The sequence below is a fragment of the Balaenoptera borealis genome (assembly GCF_965194805.1).
Source record: "Balaenoptera borealis genome assembly, chromosome: 12".
Classification (NCBI taxonomy): Eukaryota; Metazoa; Chordata; class Mammalia; order Artiodactyla; family Balaenopteridae; genus Balaenoptera; species Balaenoptera borealis.
In genome coordinates this window covers 6,311,432-6,332,167 of record NC_138869.1, presented here as the reverse complement: position 1 = coordinate 6,332,167, position 20,736 = coordinate 6,311,432, and the positions used below count along the sequence as shown (strand labels likewise).

Sequence of the window (20,736 nt, the reverse complement as noted above, 5' to 3'; positions counted from 1 at the left end):
GGCTCCTGCGTCCAGAGCCATTGCGGGGGGCCTGGGGCTCGGGCCTTAGAGGACCCAGGAGGTGGCTTAGCGGGCAGAGCAGCATGGAGCACGGGAGTGGCTGATGCCCACGTGCGCTGACGTGTGCCCGGTGCTGTCGTATGAGCCCACCGTGCTCACGGCAGACCGTAGGGAGGGGACCGTCACTAGCCCGCTTTACAGTTTGGGTGAGCTGAGGTGCCGAGAGGTAGCTTGCCCGAGGCCCCACGGCCGGTGGATGGCCGGACTGGGATTCACGCCTCCGCCGCCTGGCCCCTGAGCACAGCCTTGTAAAGCCCGATGCAGGGACTGCGGCCCGGAGCGCGGCCTCTGCGGCCCCGCCCGCTCGCTGGGCCTCGCGTGTGCGCTGAGAGTCCAGGGGGCGCCGCCACAGCGGTGGGAGCTGGGGTCCGCACCCCACAGCCCGGAGGGGCACCCAGCGGGACCTCCTTCACGCCCCTCCCTCTCGCCCTCGGGCGCGGGCCCAGGTGACCGTGGGCCAGGCCAGCCCTCTCCCCACTCTGGACGAGTGTCCTCATCCCCAGAGCCGCCCCTGATGAAATGGTGCCCTCGGAAGGGAGTGAGGGCCTCTTGTCTGAGGAGCACGTAAGCCGGGCCTCGGAGACTACTTGGTGTGCCGGGACTCCCGACGGGCAGGGAGCTGCTCACCTGGCCTCCGAGGTCCCTCCCCGCCCCGGGTCTGCGTTTGGTTTGGAGGCAGGTCTTCTCCGCCCAGCGCCGGGCCGCCGCCTGCCTCTCCTCCTGCCCTCTGTCCACTGCCCGCTGGAGCTGCTGCAGAGAGCCCTGCCGCGAGGCTGGGGTGCTCCGAGGTGCCACCCTTCCAATGTCCGCGGGGCTCGGGGCTCGGCCCGCCTCCCAGTAAGCGGCAAAGCTCGGGTTGGGCTCCCGATTCCGTGCGCCTTGGGCGTTACGTCTGTTGTGACCAGTGAAGAGGACGGTGGTGACAGCCAGCCTGCGTGGTTGCATGTTAAGTTGGCAGCTGGTGCCGAGCACTTCGTGTGCGGCATCTCGCCGAATCCTCACGGTGGCCTGGGAGGCGTGGCTGCTGGCAGCCGGGCCGCGGGACCCCAGGCGCTGGCTCGAGGCTGCAGAACCAGAAGTGCTGGCTGTGCCGGGCCGTCTGCTGGTGCTGGACGTGCTGACGGTTTAAGTGACTGTGGCTCTCTTATGAGCACTTTGAGTTGGGTCTTTGCAGATCAGGGTCCTGTTCCCCTTGACATGAGCCACTCCTCCGGCCCGCACCACCCTCAGAGCGCTGTCCCGGGTCTGGGCTGGCTGGTGCCAAGGGCCTCAGGGAGGAAGGCAGCGCGGGGCAGGCCCCACGGGTGTTCCAGCCATGCCAGTTCCTTCTCTTTTTTCTAAACTGAGTATGGGTGATTTATAATATTGTGTTGGTATACAGCCAAGTGATTTAGTTGGTTTTTTTTTTTTTTTAGATTATATTCCATTATAGGCTATTACAAGATATGGAATATAATTCCCTGGGCTTTACAGTAAATCCTTGTTACTTATCTGTTTTATGGATAGCAGTTTGTATCCATTAATCCTTTTCTTTTCTTTTTTTTTTGCCTCATTGCACGGCTTGCGGGATCTTAGTCCCCCGACCAGGGATTGAACCTGGGGCCATGGCAGTGAAAGAGCTGAGTCCTAACCACTAGACTGCCAGGGAACTCCCAGTATCCACTAATCCTATACTCCTAATTTGTCCCTCCCTCCCCCCCTCCTCCCCCCCCCCCCATTAACCATAAGTTTGTTTTCTACCACACGTCTGTGAGTTTGTTTCTGTTCTGTATCTAGATTCATTTGTATGATGTTTCAGGTTCCACTTGTTTATTTATTTTTGGCCACGCCACACGGCTTGCAGGATCTTAAGTTCCCCGACCAGGGATCGAACACGGGCCCCCCTGCGGTGGAAGCGCAGAGTCCTCACCACTGGACCAGCGGGGGAATTCCTTAGGTTCCACGTAGAAGTGAGATCATGTGCTATTTTTCTTTCTCTGTCTGACTTACTTCACTAAGTATGATCACTTCTAGGCCTGAAAATGGCAATGTTTCATTCTTTTTTATGGCTAACATCCCATTGTATATATATGTACCACATCTTCTTTATCCACTCCTCTGTCGATGGACATTTAGGTTGTTTCCACGTGTTGGCTATTGTAAATAGTGCTGCTACAAACATAGGGGTGCATGTATCTTTTCGAATTACAGTTTCGTCTGGATATATTCCCAGGAGTGGGATTGCTGGATCATATAGTAGCTCTATTTTTAGTTTTTTAAGGAACTTACATACTGTTTTCCACAGTGGCTGCACCAGTTTATGTTCCCACCGACAGTGCACGAGGGCCAGAGGGTAATTCTTCCACCTTGTCTCTGGGATAAGTGCAAAAAAGACCCCGGCAGCCACGTTCAGCTTGGGTTTCTAGTATCAGAAAGAACTTTGTGAAAATCAGAGCTGGATAAAATAGGCAGTCTGGGGAGGTGATGAGCTTGCTGGCCGTGGAGGTGTGCGAGCCGATGGGAGGTGGCCGCTTCTCTGCAGGATATTGGAGGGGTTCGAGCCTAGATTCCGGAGTTGAAGGGCACCTCCAGGCGTGCAGGGCCCCTGGGTGCTGAACTTGGTGAGTCCATCCCTCGCCCCTGCGGCCAGTGAGAACAGCACGGGGATGGCTCGGCCTCCGACCTTGGGACATCCTCGGGCCCTGCCGGTGTCTGTGCAGACCCCGTGTTGGTCTCTGTGTGCATCAGGCCCTTCTTCATTGGAAATGATGGGCATCCGATCAAACTGGTTCAAGCAGAGAGGCCTTACTGGTTTGTGGACCTGAAAAGCCACTGGGCATCTCTTGGCCGTGCCCCACCATCGCGCCCTCAGGGCAGGAGGGCAGCCAGCAGTCCGGGCTCGTGGTCCAGCCTCACGGCAGCCCTGCAGGAAGAGAGGCTCCCGCCGGCGCCCTCTGAACCGCTCGCTGTGGTCAGCGGGGTGCAGCACTCTGACCGGCCGGGCTGGGAGTACGGGCAGCCCGTGGGGTCAGGGGGCGGAGCTCGAGGGGGGTGTGGGAAATCCAGAGGCCGACAGGGTGCCGGGCAGACGCCCACGTCCACGTCTCTTCAGCTGCTGCAGCAAGTGAAAGCGACAGGAGGAGCCGTTGTGGCCCCTGCAGACCCTGCTGGGAGGAGAGGGGTTCCGGCAGGTGGGTGGTCCTTAGGTGCAGAGATCGGCCTCGTAGTAACCGCCTCCCGAGAGCCCCGGGCTCAGGCTCGAGGACAGAGATTGCGAGGCTGGCGGCACCACTGTGGTCTGCACGTGCTCACCTGGCACAGTTGACGAGGAAGGCTGGACCTGGGGACAGCAGAGGCTGCTCGCAGGCCCAGCAGACGGGCAGCGGGGGTGGGGGGCAGAGGCCCAGGCGCCCGGGATGCAGAAGCGCGTCAGGTGTAGATGGTGAAAATGTCGCCTCCGCACCTCGTGGATGCTGGTTCTGGAGGGTGGAGGTCAGAAAGCTAGAGAAGGAGTCGTCGAGGGAACCCGGAGAGATGGGGAGAGCGGGCAGCGCAGAGGTGGGCAGAGCAGATTTGCAGCCCTGGTGGGCTGGGAGCATAGAGTGGAACTTTACGGACTTCTACGGGCAAAGGGGTAATAACCTGGCTCTCCCTCGCTGGACAGCCTGGTGCACAGCTACTCGGCCTTTCTGGGCCCCGTTTGTTTTTTTTTTTTTGAATTTTACTTATTTTTTTATACAGCAGGTTCTTGTTAGTTATCTATTTTATACGTATTAGTGTATACGTATCAATCCCACTCTCCCAGTTCATCCCACCACCACCCCCGCACCACTTTCCCCCCTTGGTGTGCCCCGTTCTGTTACGTGTCCAGTAAGGCTTTTGCGTTGGTCGTTCCTGCTCCCAGGGACCTTCTTCCTGGCTCCAGGTTCAATGCCACCTTCCCGAGGAGGCCTTTCTGGACCGTCCCTTCTCACCCCATCCATCTGAAGTCCAGGCCTTCTGTGGTCACTACGGCTTCCCCTTGGTTTAGCTCTGCCTAGTGCTGGCCCTTCTCTTAAACAGCCATAAAACCAGCGTGTCTTCCAAGGGCTTAGAGGCATTGACTCGTTTGATCTTCACAGTGACTCTGCTGTGTGCACCGTCACTCCCCACTACGCAGGTGGGGAGGCTGAGGCTCAGAGAGGGTGAGTGACTTGCCCTAGGTCACCCAGCCAGGGAGCGGAGCTGGGGTCTGAGCCACGCCTGGGAGTGTCTCTCCTGGGAGTTCATCGCGCTCCAGCGAGGATGTGTGTTCGAGGGCAGGGACTTTGTCTGGACCACGGGTGTGCTGGTGCCGCACCCACGCAGAGCAGGCGCTGGATGGACGCCTGGAGTGAATGGAGAAGTGGATGAGGGCCGAGGGGCCGGAGCTTGTCCTGCAGGCTTGGGAGGCCCTGAAGGTTCTAGAGCAGAGGCCTGGGAACACGGGCCAAAGCAGCCCCTCCCAGAGCCACGTCGGCCCCAGCCCCGGACACAGCACGTTGTTTCTCTGGTCGGGCCTGCGCTATGTGGGCCGGGCCCCCGCTGGCCCCTGAGGGTGCACAGGCAGCAGGACCCCAGGCTGCGCCTCTTCAGTCCCGAGGGCCTGGAGCCGCGTTCAGGCTCGCAGGCAGGGAAGGGGGAGCCAGAGCTGGGGGTGACGGCGAGCCCCTTTGCCCGGTCGGGTGGGCTCTGTCACAGCCGGGTGAACTGCTCTGTCCCGGCCGCGTCCGCTGCGTGTTGGCCGGGCCTGCTGCGCTCATCAAGTCTCTCAGGGACAAGGCGGGCAGAGGCTCCTTTCCATGGGGTCCCCTGCGCGCTCTGGGGGATCTCGAAGCCCCACAGGACGTGCCTTCCACCCTCCTGCCTCGGCCCGAGCCCGTCCAGTGCCCCTCACTGCCCCGGGGGGGGCGGGCAGGGCTGTGGGTGAGCCGCAGGCCGAGGGTGTGACCTACCCACGCAGGACACCTGGGCTGCTCCGGTCAGCACGGAGCCCTGTGAGGGGCCAGTGGGCCCAGGACCCCTGCCCAGCAGGGCCCCCGGAGTACACGCGGGGCAGCTGGGGGCCAGCAAGATCCTGCGGGCCAGGGACTCATATCAGTGCTGGCTCTCCACGGTCGGGGAGATCACGCCCCTTGCCGGCCGCGCGCATCCCGAGCCTGGAGCCCCCGCCCGCACCCCCGCCTGCACCTCCGGCCGCAGCACCGTTCCTCTCCGTTTGCTGGGAGCCCCTGCTCTCTGGTCGTGGCCTGGGCAGTCCACGTTCCTCTCCTGCAGCATCCTGTGAAGGGTGCCAGCTGGATGCGGCTCCTGCCCCGTCCGCCTCGGGCTGAGGGCTGGAGCCCTCGGGCTCACACGCGGGGTCACTAGCATATGTTGCGGTCGCGGCCCCCAGGTGGTGTCCTGAGCCAGCCCCTCCTCCCCCACTCCTGCACCAGCGCTGGGGGGCCTGCGAGGGTCTCCTAGTGGGCTCCCGTAGAACAGCCAGAGGCGGCTTCTTAAACGGGGACCCAGGTCCCTCCACTGCGCCGTGCAGAGCGTGCCGGGCTTCTCATCCCGCTCAGGGCAGAGCCAGATGCCCCTGCGGCCTGTCCACCCCGCTGCCCCTCCCCCGGGGCCCCTACTCTGAGCCCTGGAGCAGCCTCATGGCCTCGACCCTACAACTCCCACTCCCACCTCAGGGCCTTCGCATTCACCATTGCCTCCTTCAAAAAGCTCCTTGAGCACGCTTGTCACTGTGTCACCTGCTCAGAGAAGGCCTCTGCCTCCCCTGCCAGAACCCCTGCCACCCTCGCTCGGCCACTTTGCCCTTCAGACTGGGCGGGGGCAGCTGTCGTGCCGGGCGTTCGAGGCCAGCCACGCTCGCCGCTGTCATCCAGAGTGCCGCCCGGCACAGAGTCGGCGCGCGGCACTTACGCCCTGGGCAGTCCGCATGCTACGGCCCCTGCGCAGCCTGCCCGTCCCAGGGGGCTGTGGGCTGCTGCGGGGGGGCCTGGCAGCTGTGAGGCTGCACGACGTTGGCCTGTGAACGCAGCCGGGGCGGAGGGGAGCAACCACCCCAGGGCGGCAGGAGGAGGCTGGGCTGGACCCGGGCGTGGTGTCAGGGCCTCGGTGGGCCAGGCTGGCCCGGGTGGGTGACAGGGGCGCCCGAGAGGGGGCTCTCCAGTCGCTTTCACGTGGGAGCCAGGCCGGGGGGGGTGCCACACTGTCTTCTCAAGAGAAGCCGGAAATCCGGGTTCTGTGTCCAAGCTCCCGGTTTCTAAACATTGGCGACCAACTGGAATTCTTTCTGTTAACGTTGTGTGGGCCGAAGAAAACACATCTGTGGGCTACCGTGGAAGTGGGGGGCGGTCAGGTGTGGGCTGCGGTCCTGCGGGGGCCGCTGTGGAGCTGGCGGTGAGGAAGCGCGACCCGCCCTGACCCCGACCCCACCCCCGGTTGCAGCATCAGCACCAGTAGCCCAGTGCCTGGAGAGGCCTGGGACTGGGGCAGTTCTTGGTTGGAGACCCCAGGGTTGCCGGGAGGAACGGGGACGTGGGGGAACGGGGCCACTCGGTGACCACTTCTGTGCCAGGACCCAGGCGGCCGGCAGTCGCTCCCTGCCCAGCTCTGAGCGCAAGGTTGGGGTGTGTGGCCACCTGGGATAAAAATAGCAGGGTCATCTTGAGGCTGGAGGTTGGCCTGCGTGTGGAAATACGGCATCTGCGGGACCCGCTGTCAGCGCACAGCTGGTGGTGGCAGGTAGATCCTGGCCCTCACCTCCGTGCCCCCAGGGGCCAGCAGGACACTGACCTCTACCACTGGGGCAAGGCGTGGGGCGCCAGGTATGCCCAAGGGCTTCGCAGCTCCTCAGCCCATCCGAGGCTCCGGGTTCGTCAGAGGAGGACACCGCCCTCTGAGGGTCACAGGTGCAGAGGGAGGGGGTCAGTGGCGCCTCCCCCTGCCCCGTCTCTTTCGACCACCGCCTCCCCGTGAGGTCAGCCGAGCCGGCACCAAGCCCCGAGGCCGCCGGGAAGAAGGGACCTCACTGCTCAGCCCCCGAGGGCGCCCCGGCCACCAGGCTCCTGGTCCGGGTGGACGCTCAGCCTTGTGGGGCCAGCACAGGCCCGCCCCAGGCCTCTGACTGCAGGTGGGGCCGACGCTGCGCCTCCGCGTCCTCTGCCGTCAGTTGAGGTTTATCCTAAACCTTCCCGGTGCTCACCTACTGCGTGCAGCGTTCAGGCGTTGCTCACCTACTGCGTGCAGCGTTCAGGCGCCCGACTGTGTTAACACACACGTCTCACGACACGGGCAGTCGAGTCCCCAGCAAGGTCACATGGCTGTCGGGCAGCACAGGTGGCAAGCGTGCCAACCCCAGGGAGTGGTGTGGGAACTGAGTTGGCGTGCAGGGTCCTCAGACGGTGACGGCACGGAGCACGTGCCGCAGGCGGCCAGCGTGTGCTGGGCGGGGCCCTCCAGCCCGCCTGGAAGCTCGGCACAGAGGGGACCACGGAGCCGGGAGGGGTGGGGCCCTTCTGTGCCGCCCCCAGCCCCCAGCCCCCGGCGCCCTCCGTGCTCCTGCGCTGGCCCAGCCCTCCTGCAGGGCCCAAGCGGCCCGGTTCCCCTGCGTTGTGGGCTCAGGGTGGGGCAGGGCAGGGTACCGTGGAGGAGGAGGGATGAGGGCTGGGGGAGCTGGAGGGGTGGAGCGCCCGGCTGAGCCCATCTCTCGTCCCCCAGGAAGCCCGAGAAGGGCGTCCAGTACCTCATCGAGCGCGGCTTCGTGCCCGACACGCCGGTGGGGGTGGCCCACTTCCTGCTGCAGCGCAAGGGCCTGAGCCGGCAGATGATCGGGGAGTTCCTGGGCAACCGGCAGAAGCAGTTCAACCGCGACGTGCTCGAGTGAGTGGGGCCGGGGGCGCTGCGCGCACACCCCAGGCTCCCCGCTCCCCTTTGTCTTTCTGGCTCCCAGACACACGGAGATGCCCTGCCAGCACCTCTGGCCCCATCCAGCAGGGCCAGCCCCTTCCCCTGGCCCAGCGGCCTCTGGGCCGACCTCCCGCAGGGGCAGCCGGAGGGGAACCGGTGAGCTCGGCCCCCCTCCTCCTCCCTCTCCTGGCGGGAGGTGGGATGACGGTCCAACCAGGCTGCCGGCCATAGACTCTCAGCTCCTTGGAACCCTGCAGAAGAACAGGTTTCCAGCCCCCTGGGAACTGCTGACAGCTTCGAGAAGTCCTGCCCGCACGTACCCTGCACCCCCCGGCCCTCGTCCAGACTGTCCTGAGTAGAAAGCCACCACACCTGGGTCCTGTGGTCACTGGGCAGGTGCTACGTGCAGGCCGTGTCCTCACCTCGTCCGCGGGGGGGTCAGGGGTCCATAACCCCTTCTGCAGACGAGGAGCCAGGGCCAGCAGGAGGCCGGCTCGGAACAGGTGCCCTGCTCCCCTTTGCCGGGACCTGGGGGTGCAGCTCCAGGCCTGCTGTGGGCACATTGCTGACCCAGACACTGCACGCGGGATGGGTGACCCAGCCGGTGGGCCAGGAACGGGATCAAAGCAGGGTAAAGACTGACCCTCAGTAAGAACGGCAGGGCGGCCTGGCCACGTACACCTGCCACCTCCGGGCGCCCCTGGGAGGAGGTGGGCGTGGGCTGCGGCCTCTCTGTTTCACAGGTGAGCAGACCCAGGCTCGGGGGGTGGGGGGTCTGGCCTGGGTGCCCCCCCATACACACCCACGTGCACACACATATATGTACACTAGTGTTCACTCAGTCACACGCACACACACACACACCGGAGAGGCAGCGAGCCGTTGGCGGTGCCTGGCGTGTGGCCGGCTTGTGGCGTCTGTCCCACCTGGGCTGCTCTCTCCCAGCCCAGCCTTTCTGATAGTTCTGGCCCCGCCCTGATGGTGTGGTTGGTGCCCCCTCCCCCTTTGAAATCCGGGAGGAACCGTCCTAGGAGAGCACGCTAGCTGCTCCGTGAATGGGGCCCAAGGCCATGTGGTCTGGCCCCCTCCCCTGCAGCCACCCCTGCTCCCCCCCACGCCCCCTCCGAGCTGCTCCTCGTCCGTAGGAAATCCGCACATTGTTCTCCTCGGATCAGAAAATAGCAGCGGCCTCAGGAAGCAGCGAGACCCCCCCGCCCCCAGGCATCCTACTCGGATGCTGGTCAGCGAATTGTGCTGCGGGGCCCCTGCCCTCACCCTGCCCCAACAGCCTTGAGCGCTCAGCGCATCGCCCCAGGGGAGGGGGCCCACGGCCGGGGTCCCTGCAGCCCCACCGGGGTGGTCACGCGAGGGTGCCTGTTGCAGACCTGTCTACCGTTCGGGGTCCCGGTCAGAGGCAGGAGCAGGCTGTGCTGGGGGCGGGGCTGTGACAAGAGGTACCTGTGACCTGTGGCCTCCCCAGCTCTGCCCGCCTTGTGGGATCGGCAGGTGAGGGCGGCACAGCCCCTCCAGAGGCCCCGCGGAAATGCCCGGGAAAGCGTTGACGTGAGGGGCAGGCCCAGGGCGCGGTGGCTGCAGGGCCAGTGGGTGCCGAGACCTCCACCTCCCCCTGTGGAGGAGGGAGCCGACTCCGGCCGCCCTCCCTCTCGGGCCTCCCGGCGCTGACCCCTTGTGCTCCCTCCGCCCTCTGCGGGCCGTGCTCGCCTTGCACCCGGCGGGAAGGTGGGCAGGGGACGCTGACGGGGCCACCTTCTCTCATTTCAGCTGCGTGGTGGACGAGATGGACTTCTCCGCCATGGAGCTGGACGAGGCCCTCCGGAAGTTCCAGGCGCACATCCGGGTCCAGGGGGAGGCCCAGAAGGTGGAGCGGCTGATCGAGGCCTTCAGGTGGGGGCGGGGCAGGTGTCAGGTAGAGAAAGCGTCCGCACTCGAAGACGGTGGCTCAAGGGCAGACTCCCCTTCAGGGTCAGGTGGCCATGAGCTTCCAGGGGCGGGGGTGCGGGGTGCCGCAGCCCCTCCTCTGCCGCGTGCTGTGTGGCTCGGTGCTGGAGCCAGGGCCTCCAGCGTCTTCGTGGTCCCCTCGTCCTCACTGGTTCGGGAGTCCATCTGTGTCGCCACTCGTCTGCTCGTTCACAGGGGCAGGTGCTCCCTCAGTGACGCAGAGGGCCTGGTTCTGACACCTGCACCGCTGTGTGACCTTGCGCTGGTTACATAACCTCTCTGTGCCTCACGTCCTTGCCAGTAGAGAGGGGTTGATGAAGGCACCTACTCTGGAGGGGGTGGAAGGATTAAACCACTCAGGCCGTGCGGGCGCACTCCGTCCAGCACCTGGCCCCCCAGAGAGCCTGCAGTCAAGGCGGGCTGTCCCTGCACCATCTTCCATGCTGGGATGGTGTGCACACTGGCCACGTAGGGGGTTCATGCCCTGCGCTGGGTGTGGGAGACCCAGCCCTCTGGGCTCAGCAGGGGTGGTGGGTTCACAGAGGAGCAAGGTCGCAGGAGGAGAAACCCCAGGCCCTGGGAGGGGAGCGTTCAGACACTTCCATTCAGGAGGGCTTCCTGGAGGGGGCGGCACTTAACAGGGAAGACGAAATTTAAGCCCACATCGTCTAAGCTCCCATGGCTGCTGCCTGCGGATGTGGGCCTCGGTCACGGTGCCCCACCCGGTTCCTCTTCTCCATCCCTGCCCCACACACCTACCCCTGCACAAGGTCGCCAGTGGAGGGAACCGTGGGGTGGGGTGTGGGGCGTATTCAAGGCAGTGAGGACGTGAGCAGATGACTCTGTGAGGCAGTTTGTAGCGAGGCTGTTAGTTCGGCTGCCGCAACAAAGACGCCCACCGCAGCCGCTGTGGCTGAAACGCCCCGGAGGTGGCCGCCCTCTGAGCTGGCGTGGAGGAGGCCTGGGCTTCTGTCACCTGAGGTCCTCGGGGGCAGATGCAACACCCATCATATCCACGTTCCAGGCAGGCAGAGAGCATGGAGGGCACCCCCTGCCTTTAAGGCACAGCCTCGAAGGTGCCGACATCGCATCGGCCGGAACTTAGCACGTGGCTGCGCGGGGACCGAGGGATGTGGTCCTCAGTCCTGAGCAGCCACATGCCGGCCGAACTACGGGCGGGTGGGACTTAACTCACATGGGGTGGGTGAGTGGACGGTCAGGGCCAGCTCTGCCAGACAGGTGACATCCCCGTGTACCAGAAACGGAGGCTCCGAGGTCAGTGACCAGCCTCAGCTGTTTAGGGCCGCTCACGGGTGAGGGGCGGACTGGCCTCCTGCCCCAGCTGAAGCACCACCCCCGTCCGCCCCCAGCCAGCGGTACTGCATCTGCAACCCCGGGGTGGTGCGGCAGTTCCGGAACCCAGACACCATCTTCATCCTGGCCTTCGCCATCATCCTGCTCAACACCGACATGTACAGCCCCAATGTCAAGCCCGAGCGCAAGATGAAGCTGGAGGACTTCGTCAAGAACCTCCGAGGTGAGCGGCCCTGGCCCCGGCGGGACGCCCCCCCCCCCCCCCCCCCCCCCGCCCTCGCCGCCAGCACGCACCTGACCGGGGTGCGCGCAGTGCGGCCTCATGTGGGGAGGGCGGGGGTTCCTCCCCGAAGGAGCCCACGCAGCGCACGTTCCCGCAGAGGGCGCTGAATGCTGTGGCGGGGGCACTCGGGGGGGAGGCGGCGTGTTGTCTCAGAGGACCGCGGGGTTCGGCAGGCCCAGGGCGCCAGAGGGCAGAGGCCTGAGAGCGCAGCTCAGCTCAGCGCCCGGGGCCGGGCCGCACACGGTGGATCCAGGCCTGCTTGCAGGGCCAGAGGGAGGATGGACCGCAGGCTGGGTGCTGGGCGCCCCGGGGCCTCCGAGCACGGGGCGTGGGACGGGATGGGGGCCGGGTGGGGGCCGGCACTGCCCTGCCCCCATCACTGCTGCCCACATAGCATCGCCCACCACCCCCCTCCCTCAGTGGTCCTCGTGGAACAGACTTGCCTTCTTGTTTTCGTCTTTTTACTTAAACGTATGTATTTTTAAAAGGGACTTTATGTCATCACTGTAAGCGGGAAGCCGGTAGCATTTGTCACACATGGGCATCACTTATGAAAATGAGCGCCGTGAAAAGGCAAAACCGCTGTGGGTTCCAGCCAAGCTGTTCCTGGCTGGGCCCCGGACCCGAGGCTGCCCTCTCCTCCCTGGCAGGTGGGCCCATGTGGGGCAGGTGCCCAGGGGCTGGGCAGCCAGACGGAGGCTTCCTCCTGTGTTGTCAGGCAGGAGAGGGACGGAAAAGGGAACGGCTGTCTCCGTGTTTGCTGCCGGCAGGTCCCTCCTGTCCGTGGAGTCCCGGGCGGGGGGACTGTCCCTCTCCTTGGGAAACAGCTGTAAGGGACTGAAGTCCCTTTAGAAATGGCATCATAATTTTATAAAAGGGAAACAACTGATCTGAATCAAGTCCAACTTTTCGAGCTGTTTAAAGTTTTCATTTTGTCCTTCATTTCTGTAAAGCTGCTCCGTCGTCCCGTCCCCCAGAGCGGAGGGTCTGTGCTGGCGCCCCCCTGGGGGTGGGCCCCGCCCTGACAGGCGGTCCCGCAGGGAGCTGGGCTCAGGGCCCTCCCCATGCGGCCCTCCGCAGGCCCCAGGGAGGGGCAGGTCTCAGCCGTAGTTCCTAGGAACCTCGTTAATAAGAGATCAAGTCGCCAGCCCAGGTGAGGGAGCGGGGCGGTCAGCAGACACCGATGGTCCGGGGGGCTGCACCCCCTCCCCTCCTCTCCGTCACCTCAAGCCCCTCTCCTCTCTGGGCCTAGTCTGGTCTGGTCTCCACGGCGTCCCCGTGGCCCCGGATGCAGGCGGCTGCTCTGTAGCTGCCGGGAAAGCTGGCCGTGAGCTGCGTGCTGTTGGCGACCCCGGGGAGCTTGAGGGACTCTGATTTTTGTCTCTGGTTTAGCAGCTCAGCCATGTAACCGGGGCCTCTTCTGTGTGAGAACTGAGACAGAAAAGAGGCCCGTGGACAGAGGCTCGGGGGAAGACGGGGCTGCTGGGTCAGATACCTGCCGGTCGGCCGCCCTCATATCCGCGACTTCATGGCTCGTGCGCATCCTTGCGTCCGCCATCCCGGCAGTCTGGGGGAGGGGGGGCTTTGTCACCCCAGTTCCCAGGGGCAGGGGCTGAGCACCCCAGAACCAGGAGAGGAAGCCACTGATTCTTTCTCGCGAGCCTGGGCTGTTCCCACCAATCACCTCTTTTCTTCAAGCCAGGGACTCCAGCGTTCTCTGCCCCATCTTCCTTGAGCTTCAGAAGGTTCAGAGAGGGAGGGGGCTTGCCCGAGGTCACACAGCAAGTGTGTGTCAGAGGAGGCAGGACGCTGGCCCCCCAAAGCCAGGTCGGCGCTCTGCACTGAGCACACGTCCCAGCTTGTTCTTTTTAGAGAGTGCCCCCCTGCCCCAACGTGCAGCGGACACACATTTTCTCTGGAATCACTCAGTGTGCCCAGTGGGTCCAGCAGCAGGGGCGGGGCTCTGGGAATACAGGGATAGTCAGGGGAGGAACCTGGAAGCCAGGCAAGCGATATTTTGCTTTTATTGATATTTGCCTTCAGATTTTTTAAATGTATATTTTGAATGGGTCTTATCCTCACATAGTTCAAAACCCAGAAAGTAACGTGACCCAGCAGTTGCCCTCCTTGGAATTTACCCAGATGAGCTGAAAACTTATGTCCACACAGAAACCTGCACACGGATGTTTATAGCAGCTCTATTCATATTCGCCAAAACTAGGACGCCACCAAGCTGTCCTTCCGTAGATGAGTGGATAAACCTTGGTCCATCCAGACAGTGGGATATTATTCAGCACTGAAAAGAAATGAGCTACCAAGTCATGAAAAGACACGGGCGAACCTTAAAGGAACATCGCTAAGTGAAAGCAGCCTATCTGAAAGCCTGCACCCTGATTCCAGCTGTGCCGCGTTCTGCAGGAGGCAAAGCTGTGGAGACAGTCAGGAGACCAGTGGTTGCCAGTGGTGGGTGGGGAGGGATGGAAAGGAGAAGCACAGAGGGGTCTTTAGGGCAGGGAAAATTCCGTATGGTATCATGATGGCAGACACGTGGCGTCGTCCATTTGTCCAGACCCATAGGGCGGACAGCAGCAAAAGCAAACCCTTGTGTGAGCCGTGGGCTCTGGTGACCAGGACGTGTCTGCGTGGGCTCTTCAGCTGTAACGAAGGCACCATTCTGGTCGGGGCGCTGATTGTCGGGGAGCTGGGGGTATATGGGAGCTCTCTGTGCTCTCCCCTGAATTTTGCTATGACCTTAAAACTGCTCTGAAAAAACAGCCAATTAGAAAAAAGCCAGAAAGTGTAAAAGGTGCACAGCAGGGCCCTTCGCATCCCTGGAGGTCATCGGCTTTGAGTCCCTGCTGTGCCGCCCCGAGCTTCTCGCTTCTCGTGGGCGCCGGTACAAACGTGCACGGCTGGTCTGACCCTCTTCCACTCGGCGCCTCACTCTTGCGTTCGGTAAATCTAAGGGCTGTTGCCAAGGCTTGCCGTGGCCTTCCTCGTTCCTGCGGGCATGCAGCGACCCCTGTCGCAGGAGTCCTCGTATGCGGACAGCTTAGCCAGTCCCCTGTGACGGGTTAGCTGCCGTTTTCTGCAATTTGGAAGCAGCGCCGCATTGAATGTCACGCCCCGCGGGACAGATCCCCCAGATCCACTCGCTGAGCCCGAGGGTGTTTGACTTTATGACTGGCAGGTGCTGGCGGACAGCCCACCAGAGGGCTTGAGCCGTCCCGCTGCCCCACGTACCGCCAGCAGCCTGCAGACTGAGGGCCGGGGGGCTTCACGTCTCCGTCGTGAGCAGGGCTGGGACTTCCTGACAGCACTTTTGGGGCCGTGCAGCAGAAAGGGCGCACGCTTGTTGTCAGAGCGACCCGGGTTCAAGTCCCAGAACTGGGACAGCAGCCACTCAGACCCCCTGAGCTCTCGTGTCGGGGCGGTGGGGGTGGCCCCGTGAGCTGCCCTGGTCCCTGTAAAGTCACCGTGCTCTTGGTGGCCTGTGTCACTGAGGAGAGGACTCGTAGCTCAGAGAGACCACGACTCAGGCCGACAAGGGGCAAAGTGAGGATGTGGGCCGGGCAGCCCTATCCGCACAGCCTCCCCGCACCCCAGCCCCGTCCCTAGGCCCCCGCCAGCCCGTCGGTGCAATGGGGACCGTGGTGCCCGCCCCACAGGGTGGTGGCCGGGATCAAGCAGGGCTGTGTGTGCGGAGCCCCCTGGGCATGGCTGCAAGGTGGCACAGGCCCCTCCACACTCATCCGGGGGCAGTGCCAGCCTGGTCCTTGGTGCGGGGGCTCCGAGAACACGTGTAGTGGACGGAGCAGGGGCAGCTGCTGGGGGTCTGGAGGCCTTTGGTTCAGCTGGGGGCTGGCAGGGGGACCACTGTCCGGATTTGGCTGAGAACCCGGTGCCTTGGGGTGAGCCCTGCCCCTGTCCCCTACCAGGCGTGGACGACGGGGAGGACATCCCCCGGGAGATGCTGATTGGGATCTACGAGCGGATCCGCAAGCGGGAGCTGAAGACCAACGAGGACCACGTGTCGCAGGTGCAGAAGGTGGAGAAGCTCATCGTGGGGAAGAAGCCGGTAGGTGGTCTCCGTCCCCACCGCGGGGGGAGCCGCCGCGGGAGGCCCGGGGTTCCCAAGACCCACCCACCCCGCGACCCCAGGCTACCCCGCTGGCTCGGCTTCGGCCAGTAGCCGCAGTGCCTTTGGAACCTGTTCCCTTCCAGGTGGGGTTGGTGAATTATGTCAGGTTTGGGGCTTTTTAAGGGAGTAACAGCCCTTCTCTCTGGGTCCCCTTTGACGAGAGTCTGAGGCTCTTGATGAACCAATGGCCGGGGCTGTGCAGTGGCTCTCTGGCGGCCTGGGCTCCCCATCAGAGACCGCTGGGGGCGCCCTGGGAGGCGCTGGGGGCGGGGCGTCACCCCGGGGTCTCCGTCAGGGCCCAGGTGTGTACTTGGAACCTGAACATCTCTTGTTGTCTGTTCATTGCTCCCCCCTGTAGATTGGATCCCTGCACCACGGACTCGGCTGTGTGAGTTCCCCTCGGCTTTCGCCTTCCGTGATCCCCACTCCCCCGCAGCTCGCGGCTCCCAGACCCACAGTTCTGGCTGCATGAGTTAATTTCCGGAGCCATAAGAAATTTGATTTTCACAGTTATCTCCGCCTCAGATCTCTGCGAGCATGCGGGAGGGTTGTGCTGTCAGGCCCAGAGCAGCTGGTCCCCTCCTGTCTCATCTGGGCCCGGTTGAGCTCAGAGATGCCGCTTGTCCCTCGGCCCCAAGACCCTGTGCCTGAACAGATGACCTTGGTGTGGCGTTGAGGCCTCCCCGTCCCCACCCAGCCCATGCTGTGCCTCCCACGTCCCTTTCGCTGCCGGGGCTGGCAGTAGTGTGCCTTCTGGCCGTCATGTGGTCTGCTTCTTACCCCCGCAGCAGCCGGGTCAGCTGCCCCTGCAGAGGGCCCAAGACCCCCGGCACTCCCGTGACCTGCCCTCGCCCACCTCCCCAGCCCTGCGTCCTGCCCACCTTTCTCGCTCACACTCTGCTGCGGACAACGCTGCCCCCTGAGGGCACCAGGCTGGGCCCGCGTCCCCTCCCTCTCACCTGCGGGTCGCTGAGCTCGGGCCTGGAGAGCAGCCCCACGCAGGGCCGTGTGTGCCCACGGCCGCATGTGCAGAGGGCAGGGACCAGCCCCTCGAGGTGGTGACTGCTGGCTTGGGACCCCGCACGGCTCCCCCAGACCCAGCTGTCGGGGCTGAGAGCCTTCAGGAGGGAGGGCCTGGGGGCGGGGAGGCCCGGGCTCTGCAGCCTCCTGTGTGTGTGGCTCGGGGCGCACATGGCGGGTGCTTTGGGGTCTCAGAAGATACGCGTGGCTCCCGGGCGGGGGCTCCACGAGCCCAGTGCTGAGAGGAGTCGGAGGGCGGTCTCCCTGGAGCGGGGGCCTCCGGAGGCCCGAGCGAGGGCAGGGTGGGGGAGTCCCTCGTCCCCGCGGGTGCATGGAGCTGACGCCGCCCCTCCACACAGGTGCTCTCGCTGCCGCACCGGCGCCTGGTCTGCTACTGCCGGCTCTTCGAGGTTCCAGACCCAAACAAGCCCCAGAAGCTGGGGCTGCACCAGCGAGAAATCTTCCTGTTCAATGACCTCCTGGTGGTACGTGGTCCCCACAGGGAGGGGCTGGGTGTGCAGACCCCAGAGCGGCTTGGGAGAGTGGCCCCGGCTGCTCCCGGTGTCAGCCGCCTGGGCTCCCACCTCAGGCGGGCTCATCCAGGAAGGGAAAGTCAGCCTCCGCGGGTCCAGGCCTAATCCTGTCCCCTCGGCCGCCGGGGGATCCTCTTCCCAAGACTCTGAGCAGAGGTCTCGCTGCTGCCCAAGCCCGCCCCTGGGGCCAGGCGGGTGCGGTGCTGTCTCGCTGGCCTGGGTCTCAGCCCCAGGACTAATGGGCTGAACATGGCAGAGATGGGCTCCCCAAAGGGAAGTTGAGCTCTTGCCCCAAAACAGCACAGATGTGAGCCAGGGAGATAAAGATGTTCCCGCAGGGAGCAGGGGGCGTGCCCTTTGGAGCTCTTGCCTCCTGCAGGCCCCCTTCTTGCCCGAGACCCTATCCCCTTTCCCCACCTGACTGAGGACCAGCTGCTCTCCTCGGCTTCCTGAGGCTGGAATCTAGACGTGTGGGTTCAAGTCCTTTAAGAGTTCCTGACCTTGAGCAGGTCGTTTCAGCTCTCTGGCCTCAGTGTCCTTCTCTGTAGAGCTCATCTCTCAGAGGGTTTCACGGTGCCTTTGGGCCGTGCATGGGCATGGCGGTTGTGAGTGTCCCTCCCTGTATCGGCCCTCCCCCGCCCCGGGGGCCTCCTGACCTTGGAACTGCAGGAGGGTCCTCACCCAGGAGAACTCGAACTGTGGGCCCACTTAGAATCCTGAGCGCCCAGGGCTGCTCCCGGCCGCTCGGGCCCAGTGGCTCAGCCTCTGTCTCTGGCTGCCCCCAGGTCACCAAGATCTTCCAGAAGAAGAAGAACTCGGTGACGTACAGCTTCCGACAGTCCTTCTCCCTGTACGGCATGCAGGTCCTACTCTTCGAGAACCAGTGTGAGTGAGTCCCGGGGCCCGTCCACACGTGGCCTGCACCCCGTGGCAGGAGGCGGCCTTGCCTTGGCTTCTCCCAGGCAGCACCAGGGAGGCTGGTGCCACGCGCACTGACCGGCAGGCCCCTCTTGGAAGGGGTGGCGGTGGTAGTGACCACCCAGCAGCGGCCCGAGCAGACCAAGTCCTCAGGCAGAGGCCACGCCCAGACCACTTTCAGGTTCCCAGGGCTCAGCCCTCGGCCCTGGACGCGGTGCTAGCGAGAGCCGACCCTGACCTTCTGTAGGACATGCCTCGCACCCGGGGTCTCAAACTGGCAGCCCCTGGTCGGTCGCAGCTCAGTTATGTTACGTTTGAACTTTATTTTAAATTCGTTGAGCTCATACTAACATCTTCCCATAAGATTCAGGTATCTGTGGCTCGTCTTGTAAAGCTAGGTTTGGGCAGATGGCAGGCAGTAGCGGGCTGCACACCCCCCCCCCCCCCGAGACTCTGCAGCCGCAGTCTTACCCTGCCCGCTTCCTGCATTTAGGAAACCCGCTCAGGCCTCTAGGCGTTTGAGGTCCCAGCCCTGACCCAGGTCTGAACCACGGTGGGATTGGTGTTTGGGCCAAGAACCTTCACACACTCAGTGGTGGATGCTTGATTCCCACTGAGGAGAGAGGCTGCCGGGACACCAAAGCCCCAGAGACCCCGAGAGCACGGAGGAGGCATCGGGCCGATCTGAGCAGAAGACTGTTGGGTGTGGGGTGCCCACAGTGTACCCCAAGGGAGCTGGGGGCCTGGAGACCAGTCGGGAGAGGACAGAAGAGTCCAAAGTGACTGGTTAAGACTGTCCCCGAGAGGGGACACGACCTCCCCCTCCTCCCAGGCTCGGCGCCTGGCCGAGTGACCAAGGATCCTGACCCTAAAGAGTCCAGGCTCCACGCCCTTCCGGTGGGGAAGAACGAGGGCCCTGGCTTTGCCTCAGATCAGTCGGATCTGCCCTCGACTTGAACACAGAGCAACACAGACCCAGGTCAGGAGCCGGAGACTGCCTGGTGGTCTGTCCAGGCTGCACCGTGAAGTCTTTCCTCCCTGGAGGGATGCGTCCTCTGGGAGCCTGGCCTCGGCGTGCTCCCACGCCCTGGCTGAATGGAGACCCGCTGGTACTTTGCCAGCCAGAAGGGAGGTGGCAGAGCCCGCCCTGAGGCCCGCGCTCTCCTCCTCTTCTGCAGATTACCCCAACGGCATCCGGCTCACATCCGCCGTCCCCGGAGCAGACATCAAAGTGCTAATAAACTTTAACGCCCCCAATCCTCAAGACCGGAAGAAATTCACTGATGACCTGCGGGAGTCCATCGCGGAGGTGCAGGAGATGGAAAAGCACAGGATAGAGAGTAAGTCACGGATGCCCGGCGGGGGGCCTGCTGGGTGCAGGCGTTGCCTCCCATCTTGGGGAAGTCAGAAGCTGTTCTCTCAAGGTCCTGGTGGCTGGGGGCCGGGGCCTTGAGCTAAGAACTGACCTCTTTTTGAGCTGTGACCTTCAGGGCCTCAGCACCTGGTCCCGAGCGGGTGGGCGGGACGCCTGGTCAGCACAGCCTGGAATCTGCCGTGCGGTGCGATCCACACACGTTTAGTTTGCACTAATGTTCTTTGTTTTGGTATCATGCGTGAAACCTTACTTTTTCTGTCATGTTTACAAGATGTATTTTCATGCATTTTTGTTTTCTGTTTCTTCCCCCTGCTAACTGGCCTCTGGCATGGTTTTTTGTTCATCTCACCCGCGGGCTCTCCATCCTGACCCTGTGGCCTGTGACCTTTCCTCCTCATCCCTCCAATGGCTTGTTTTCCCCTCCCGGGAGCTGGGCTCTCTGGGGCTTGGGCCTTCCTTCCTCACCTGGTAGTTTGAGGATAGCCAGACCCCCCAAACAAGGCTTGAATAACTGTGGTGAGAGGTCAGGGTGCAGGGACTCTGTGAGCCCAGAGGTGAGATGCCCTCGTCCTCTTCTGGCCTTCCCACGGCCACGTGACCAGGCAGCCCACCCGCCCAGGTCATGGGAGGCGGCACAGAGGAAGGAGGGGTGGTCAGGGGTCTCTGGGTGGGAGCCGGGCTTCCAAGGCCCAGGCCTGTCCTGCCCGAGGAACTACATACATCGTGTGCCCTGAGGGCAGGCCTCTCGGGACCCTGGTCACCCCGTGTCCAGAGCCCTGGACCTGAGCCCTTTGCACTTGAGCGTGGTTGGTATTTGTGTCTTCTGCGCCCGACCACCCGGAGGGGTCAGGGCTGGGGCCATCCCCTGGTTTTCGTTAAAGCCGATGATACCCCTGCTTCTCCTGGCTTTAAGCCTGCTTCCTGGAGGCACATGGGTGCCCCAACCCCTGGCCTCCATCCACAGCCAGGCCGGGTTAACTCCTCTCCAGACCCGCGCAAATCCGCCTCCTAGGAAAGTGACTGACCTTCCTGCAGACCTCGGGCACTCTGGTCTCTCCAGCCTCCTTTCTGGGGTCTCATTTCGGCCCCTTTGGTCGCAGGTGCCGTCGCTTCTGCTCTTTCCCAGACGGCCTTGCCCCTCACTTGCCCCCTTCCGGGGAGGTGGCGGCTCAGCCCGGTGCCACCCTGAGCAGAGGCCCCCCCGAGTCCTCTGCGTTGCCCTCTGGGGGGG

At 63.6% G+C, this 20,736-nt stretch overlaps 1 protein-coding gene across 17 annotated transcripts in view; it reads left to right on the top strand.

Annotated features, from left to right (window-relative positions):
• Positions 1-20,736, top strand: part of IQSEC1 (IQ motif and Sec7 domain ArfGEF 1) — a 333,736-nt gene that overhangs the window by 302,076 nt on the left and 10,924 nt on the right. For all 17 annotated transcript variants that reach the window (XR_014232235.1, XM_082345195.1, XM_082345194.1 and 14 more), the window contains 8 exons: positions 7,774-7,935; positions 9,745-9,867; positions 11,292-11,458; positions 15,457-15,596; positions 16,018-16,047; positions 17,039-17,164; positions 17,998-18,097; positions 19,309-19,470. Coding sequence is in view for 16 of the 17 variants with exons in the window: in XM_082345195.1 (XP_082201321.1) it covers positions 7,774-7,935; positions 9,745-9,867; positions 11,292-11,458; positions 15,457-15,596; positions 16,018-16,047; positions 17,039-17,164; positions 17,998-18,097; positions 19,309-19,470 (1,010 nt within the window). In the remaining variant the exon portion in view is untranslated. The remainder of the gene's footprint in view (positions 1-7,773; positions 7,936-9,744; positions 9,868-11,291; positions 11,459-15,456; positions 15,597-16,017; positions 16,048-17,038; positions 17,165-17,997; positions 18,098-19,308; positions 19,471-20,736) is intronic.